This window comes from Mustela nivalis (assembly GCF_964662115.1).
Source record: "Mustela nivalis genome assembly, chromosome: 15".
In the NCBI taxonomy this organism is placed as follows: domain Eukaryota; kingdom Metazoa; phylum Chordata; class Mammalia; order Carnivora; family Mustelidae; genus Mustela; species Mustela nivalis.
This window is the reverse complement of record NC_139034.1, coordinates 50,410,163-50,418,014: the sequence shown is the minus strand read 5'-3', so window position 1 is coordinate 50,418,014 and position 7,852 is coordinate 50,410,163. Positions and strand designations below refer to the sequence as shown.

Sequence of the window (7,852 nt, the reverse complement as noted above, 5' to 3'; positions counted from 1 at the left end):
GGAGCATCAGCGTTTCCCTCCCGGGCCGGCCCCTGCTGGGCATGCTCAGTGCGCCTCCTGGAACCCGGCTCTCCCGGGGCCGGGATCAGTTCTCCGGGTTTTCGCGGCTGCCGAGGGGGCGCTGAGGAGGGGAGGCTGGGAGACAGTCAGTGCCTTGTTCCTCGCCCCCTCCCTCGCGCGGGGCTGCGGCCGCCCGCACCGCAAGATGCGGGCCAATCAGGGGCGGGGGGCGGGGCTCGGCCAGTCACGCCCTCCCTCTGGGCTTATTGAGAGTTATATCAAGAAATTCAGTTCAGAGAGGAGAGAGGAGAGGGAGAAGGAGAGAGGGGCAGAGGAGAAGGGAGAGAGCGAGAGCATGCAAGACAGGAAGGAGCGCCTCAGAGTCTCCGAAGCACGAAAGAGATAACCGATCAGGAATTTTTCAGGCAACTGTCATCCCGGAGAGCAGCCGGAGACCAACCATCACCCCAACTCTGACGTCTCCTACAAGAAGTTAGAGACTTAAGCGGTATTGACATCCATCGGAGAGAAATGGTATGCTTGATGCTGTGGAAAATACCCCAGAGCTGAAGAAGTGCAACGGGATGTTGTGTGTGTGTGAAATACCAGAAGAGCCCAGACCCCGTGGGTAATAGAGACGAAATGTGGAGAGAATGACTAACGACAAATCTGTGAATTTGTTCTCTGGAGTTGCTAATTTGCCAGCCCGAAGCAACACATTTTACAAGGAGGAAACGTTTTGCTGCTTCTGATTTTCTCCCCAAACTGGTGCTACCAGATGCATGGCTTTCTATGTGTTGGAACCAATCATTCCTAACTGCAGCATACCGGGAAAGGGGAAAGGTTGAGGCAACTAACGTAAGTGTAAAGTTTCGCATGCACAATTGTAAATTTTGTGTTTAGATATGTCCTCAGTGTGGACGAGGGATGTTTGTAATTGGGTAGACGGCTGGGGCAGAGCTCACCTACTAAGCTGTATCTGCATCCCTACCTGCATCACTCTGCTGGAACTAATCGCGGGCATCAGCTACCGTGCAGCCTAATGCAGATAAGATTAGAGCCTGGGAACTGACCAGTTCTACTCAAGTAGGTAGCTGCCTGGAGGCTTGCACCCATTTAAATTGCAGTTAGGGGAGCATCTAAGCAGAAGCCTTTTTACCTGCGTTATTGGGTTGCAGTATTTATGTGTGACAGATGTTACTAATATTATAACCAGGGATCAGGGTTAAGAAACTGCATTTTTTTTTCCCCTCTATGCTCAGTAGAAAATATTGTGCTGTTACATGGAAATGTTAGCTGCGTTTCACTTACATCTCAACACTCTCTTCCACATCTAGGATAAGGAATCCTGTTTTATACATTTTTAAAAGTTTTAGTGTGCTTCTTAGTCCAAATGGGGAGAATTTGGCAATATGGAGAAATGAGAGCAAGGTCTGGGCAGGAAATTTGAAGTCTTGGTATTGTGCTTTTAGGCAATGAGGATTATGTAGTGGCCGGTGACTATTGCTTCTGATGCTGCAGCAGCATGTCCGGATGCTTGTTTCCCAGTAAGACTGGATTAGAAGGCAGCTGAAGAACTGGGAGGAAAGAAAAAGATAGTCATTTTAGACGAAAGAGATGACTCAGTGTAGCAGAGAAGAAAAACATCACATTCGACATGTGACAAAGCAATTAGCAGGAACCATAGCTAAATACTTAGTGTTTTTCACTTGCACCTAAAAAAACTAAGGGAGCTGGGTTAGAAGCCAAGAGGCGGGTAAGACAGGGGGAGGGGAAGAAGAGAACATAAGAATGCATGTTTTGAATTAAACAGTGTCCTGGAAAACAGTCTGGGTGAGTACAGGTAAAAATAGCAGCTGTCCTTAATTCAAAAGTAGATGTATTTCATTTTCTCTGGGCAAACGCAACAAGCAGTGGCTATTTAGTGTTTTCATCCACAGAGTTAACTTGCAAACAGTGGCAGAGCAAACTGCCATGTTTACTAATATGCAGTGGGAAATGTGTTGTGATATTTCATGACCGTGTGTTTTTGTTTACTGAAGAATAATATTGTCTATACGATTGTGTTGACAGTGGCTGTCTCCAAATAAGCGATGAGATGTAATGCCTCCTCCAGTCCATGCACGCTTCCTCTTGCAATTCGTGCATCATTCCTCAGTGGAAACCCTTAAACCCTAAAATCCGGGAAAAGAAAATAAATACATTATCATGGACCTGAGGGATTTTTACCTGTTGGCTGCTCTGATTGCCTGTTTAAGGCTGGATTCCGCAATAGCTCAAGAACTTATTTACACTATTAGAGAGGAATTGCCTGAAAATGTGCCCATAGGAAACATACCAAAGGATCTGAACATTTCTCACATCAATGCTGCCACAGGGACCAGTGCCAGCCTTGTCTACAGACTGGTTTCTAAAGCTGGGGATGCCCCTTTGGTGAAAGTATCCAGTAGCACTGGGGAGATTTTCACAACCTCCAATAGAATAGACAGAGAAAAACTCTGTGCTGGAGCCTCTTATGCTGAGGAGAATGAGTGTTTCTTTGAACTTGAGGTAGTGATCCTCCCCAATGATTTTTTCAGGCTGATCAAAATAAAAATAATTGTCAAGGATACCAATGATAATGCCCCCATGTTTCCATCTCCTGTCATCAATATTTCCATTCCAGAAAACACTTTGATCAACAGCCGCTTTCCAATTCCATCAGCAACAGATCCTGACACAGGCTTCAATGGTGTTCAGCATTATGAATTGTTAAATGGGCAGAGTGTTTTTGGACTGGATATCGTGGAAACTCCGGAGGGAGAGAAGTGGCCACAATTGATTGTTCAGCAAAACTTGGACAGAGAACAGAAAGATACCTATGTGATGAAAATCAAAGTAGAGGATGGAGGCACTCCACAGAAATCCAGCACAGCCATACTGCAGGTCACAGTAAGTGATGTAAATGACAACAGGCCAGTGTTTAAAGAGGGTCAAGTGGAGGTGCACATTCCAGAGAACGCTCCGGTAGGCACCTCTGTAATTCAGCTCCATGCCACTGATGCAGATATAGGCAGTAATGCTGAAATACGGTACATTTTTGGTGCCCAGGTCGCCCCTGCAACCAAAAGACTCTTTGCTTTAAATAATACTACTGGGCTGATAACAGTTCAGAGGTCCTTAGATCGAGAGGAGACGGCCATTCACAAAGTGACAGTGCTGGCTAGCGATGGCAGCTCCACACCCGCTCGAGCAACGGTTACCATCAATGTCACTGATGTAAATGATAACCCTCCTAACATAGACCTCAGGTACATTATAAGTCCCATCAATGGCACAGTGTACTTATCTGAGAAAGATCCTGTCAATACAAAGATTGCCCTAATTACAGTTTCAGATAAGGACACAGATGTGAATGGCAAAGTGATCTGTTTTATTGAGAGAGAGGTCCCATTTCATTTGAAGGCGGTGTACGACAACCAATATTTGTTAGAGACCTCCTCTTTGTTGGACTATGAGGGCACCAAAGAATTCAGCTTTAAAATTGTTGCCTCTGATTCCGGGAAGCCCAGTTTAAATCAGACTGCCCTGGTAAGGGTTAAGCTTGAGGACGAAAATGACAACCCACCAATTTTCAACCAGCCTGTAATTGAGCTGTCAGTTTCTGAAAACAACCGACGTGGGTTATACTTAACAACTATTAGTGCCACAGATGAAGACAGTGGGAAAAATGCGGACATTGTTTATCAGCTTGGGCCGAATGCCTCCTTCTTTGATCTGGACCGAAAGACAGGAGTTTTGACAGCCTCCAGAGTCTTTGACAGAGAAGAACAAGAACGTTTCATTTTTACAGTAACTGCCAGGGACAATGGGACCCCTCCCCTCCAAAGCCAAGCGGCTGTGATAGTTACTGTTCTGGACGAGAATGACAATAGCCCCAAGTTTACTCATAATCATTTTCAATTTTTTGTGTCTGAGAATCTGCCAAAGTATAGTACTGTGGGGGTAATCACAGTGACAGATGCAGATGCTGGGGAGAATAAAGCTGTGACTCTTTCCATTCTAAATGACAATGATAATTTTGTGTTGGATCCCTATTCTGGAGTCATAAAGTCAAATGTCTCCTTTGATAGAGAGCAGCAGAGTTCCTACACTTTCGATGTCAAAGCCACTGACGGAGGACAACCACCCCGCTCCTCTACTGCAAAAGTCACTATCAATGTCATGGATGTCAATGACAATAGCCCAGTTGTCATTTCTCCACCTTCCAACACTTCTTTTAAGTTGGTGCCCCTCTCGGCCATTCCTGGCTCTGTGGTAGCAGAAGTTTTCGCCGTGGATATTGACACCGGGATGAACGCCGAACTCAAGTATACAATTGTGAGTGGGAACAACAAAGGCTTGTTTCGGATTGATCCAGTAACAGGTAACATTACTCTGGAAGAGAAACCGGCGCCTACTGACGTGGGCTTGCACCGTTTGGTCGTCAACATAAGTGACCTGGGATACCCAAAGTCTTTGCACACACTCGTGCTTGTTTTTCTCTACGTTAACGACACTGCTGGGAATGCGTCCTATATCTATGACTTGATTCGCAGGACTATGGAGACCCCACTGGACAGGAACATAGGGGACAGTAGCCAGCCCTATCAAAATGAGGACTATCTCACCATCATGATCGCCATTGTTGCAGGTGCCATGGTGGTCATAGTCGTGATCTTTGTCACTGTCCTGGTGCGCTGTCGCCACGCATCCAGGTTTAAAGCAGCCCAGAGGAGCAAGCAGGGTGCTGAGTGGATGTCCCCGAACCAGGAGAACAAACAAAACAAGAAAAAGAAAAGGAAGAAAAGAAAGTCTCCCAAGAGCTCTCTTTTGAACTTTGTTACAATCGAAGAGTCCAAACCCGATGATGCAGTGCACGAACCTATCAACGGGACCATAAGTCTGCCGGCTGAGCTGGAGGAGCAAAGCATAGGAAGGTTTGACTGGGGCCCGGCCCCTCCCACCACCTTCAAGCCTAACAGCCCTGACCTGGCAAAGCACTACAAATCTGCTTCTCCACAGCCTGCTTTCCATCTTAAACCAGACACTCCAGTCTCCGTGAAAAAGCATCATGTGATTCAGGAACTCCCTTTGGACAACACCTTTGTCGGGGGTTGTGACACCCTTTCCAAACGCTCTTCCACTAGTTCAGATCACTTCAGTGCCTCAGAGTGCAGTTCCCAAGGAGGCTTCAAGACAAAGGGCCCCTTACACACCAGACAGGTAAACGAGCACTTTTACTGGTCTATAAGTACTGCATACAAGTGCCCAGTCAACCAGTATTAACGTGCCAGTGTGTCTATTGTTTTGGTCTAACTTTAGCTTAGTTTGAAAGAGGGAAAAAAAAACTTGACCCCTTTTCTGTTCCTCTGGGGCTCAGTCAAGAATTTTTAGAACAGCTTTGAAATTTCTGAGTTCTGAGAATTACTTAACCTCCCAGTTTCCTTCAAATGGCAAAAGATGAAAAGAGGGAATGATTCCAAAAATGTCCCAAGATAATGTTTGCTGAAGAAGAAAACCTGTCCTGATATGCCAAATTCTGCTCCTAGGGTTTCCAAATTGACTGCTTCGAGATTTTTCATATTACCTTTTGATCTAAAAAGTCACCTTCAAATCCCAAGTTTTAAATGACGTTTGAAGGTCTGACCGTAATGATTTTGGAGCTGTGGTTGCTAAAGGGGTTAATTTTTTTTTAGTCTCTAAACAAGATAGTAGATTATTAAACGTACATCAGCTGTGAAGCACATGATTGTCGATAGATTGCAACGAAGCCATATAGGAAGCCTTCTCTTTGATTTCAGATGATTTCATTGTAATATAGTAAATTGGGTATTGAATAGAAAGGTTGGCAATTTGTCCATAATGGCCAAAGTACTCTTTCAAGGAAAAAAAAAAATAAAAGGAATGCTTTCTCCCTGATATAACCAATTTATACAGAAAAGAATGAATCCATTGTAAATAGTCTCCCATCTTAGTAATGCATAAGTGATCTGTCATAACTCATTTTAAACTGTGAAATATGCCATATGAAGAGGGATTAAGAGGCTGAGAAACTCATATTTCAACCAAATCCAGAATTAGTTTTTCTTAGGTCTAATAATTCCTTGTTAATAAAGATTTAAATGCAGCACTGTCTAATTTATTTCACTGGTGCTTGTCTGTTGCCATGAAAGTTGAGTGTCAGTAATAGCCTGTAGATGGCACTAGGGTATCATGTCGCTTGTGCTGGCCAGGTGCCAATCCCGCAGTAGCAAGAACGGGGGGAGGGAAGGATCAAGCTGGTGCTACAGCCAAAGATACCTTTTATTTAATGATAGTTGCTCTGGAGCAGCTAGCATTTAAATTCATTTGCTTGCTCTTTTGCGATCAGCTCTCACCACACCAACTTTCTAGGATTTCGTAATCCAAGTGCTATCCTTGTTGGTATGGAGTCCACCCATGGCGATGGTCCATCTGAGTTTGTTGAAAATAAGGGACATACAGATTTCAGAAAATTCAGGAAAACAAAATAAATTTGCAGGATAGTATTGACAGTTGTTGCCTAGTGTTTGAAAACTCAAGAGTTTTTCCTTTGTTATGTATGTGGGGCTGGGGTGAGAGAGAATGTTTTAGTGAAACTCTAGTTTCCTCTTACACTCTAGTGTTTATTGTTCTGGAATGACTTTAAGGCTTGGTAGTAATAAGATACTTACGAAAACAGTTTTGTCAATGAATCACATAGATATTTCCAGAACAGTAAGCATAATGCCTATGGATTATTATTCAACTATAATCTCCACTTTTTAAAATGGAAGATTAGATACCTAGAGCATTTTAAAAGTCCACATACTTGGAGCTTACATGCACGGAAAGAAAGGAATTAAAATAAGTCCATATAGAAATTTTAGAGGAGAATATGAAGTTTTTCGAAAGAAGTTCAAGTTGGAAGGACGTATTTTTATGTTAACTCCCTCAGCTTTTTAAGAGAAGTTGGTGTTGTAAAATTTAGAAAATTTCAGAGCTTAGTAAAGTAAACTTATAGAAGTTGGTAAATAGTTAATCGTGTAATTTATGAAGCTAAATATCAAGTTTCTATTAAAAGAAAATGGCTCTTCTAAAATTTACTTTTTAATGTGAAGGTCACTCACAATATACTGAGATTTTATGATTTCCATAATATCTTGAAAAAAGCTAACATGATGGAAACTTTTCACATAAATTCTGAAATTTGTTTTCCAAAGGAAGAGACTGACATTCTTCCAACATCATCTTTCTTTTGATGCAAACGTGTTGTGTATTAGCATTGACGTACAGGCCCACTTTTTCTGACTTTTCTGCAAGAGTTGAAACTATATGTAGTACAGAGACATAAATGTTAAGTGCATTTCAGTGAATTATGGAAAAGATACTTTGTTGAGGCTTAGTCATAAGAATATTTGTATGACGTAATCTTTAAAATAGGATGCTGACTAATTCTCTAACTGGAACTAAAGTGCATTTTAGACATTCCTTGAGACCATGTGTCTCTGTAGGCATTTTGATGTTCAGACATAGCTATAATTCACGATTATGATAAAGAGCTATTGAAATGGCTTTGCTTTTTACCTTTTAGAAGTTTTCATGCTGAGAAGGAAAAATTGCAGTGTTGGACAAAAGGAATATTGGAAGTAGGGAGAAGTGATGGTGATAACACGATGCATAATTTTAGTATAAAAGAGGCATATTTTCTATGAATGAAAAACACAAATTATACACTATCCTTTAGTTTTCCTTTTTTAACTGAACCACATGAGTGTTATCTGAAGATGTTCTAGTTAAGCTAAAATAAAAATTCTTTTTTTAGCTCCTCACT

General features: G+C 42.5%; 1 protein-coding gene across 7 annotated transcripts in view; it reads left to right on the top strand.

Annotated features, from left to right (window-relative positions):
* The first annotated feature begins 237 nt into the window (after nt 1-237).
* The window catches only part of PCDH9 (protocadherin 9), an 827,735-nt gene continuing 820,120 nt past the window's right edge, over nt 238-7,852 (top strand). For 4 of the 7 annotated variants that reach the window (XM_082701258.1, XM_082701260.1, XM_082701257.1 and 1 more), the window contains exons 1-2: nt 238-858; nt 2,074-5,244. In XM_082701258.1, coding sequence (XP_082557384.1) covers nt 2,209-5,244 — 3,036 coding nt within the window. In that variant the 5' untranslated portion in view covers nt 238-858; nt 2,074-2,208. The remainder of the gene's footprint in view (nt 859-2,073; nt 5,245-7,852) is intronic. The other 3 variants (XM_082701261.1, XM_082701259.1, XM_082701263.1) reach the window with 1 other exon arrangement.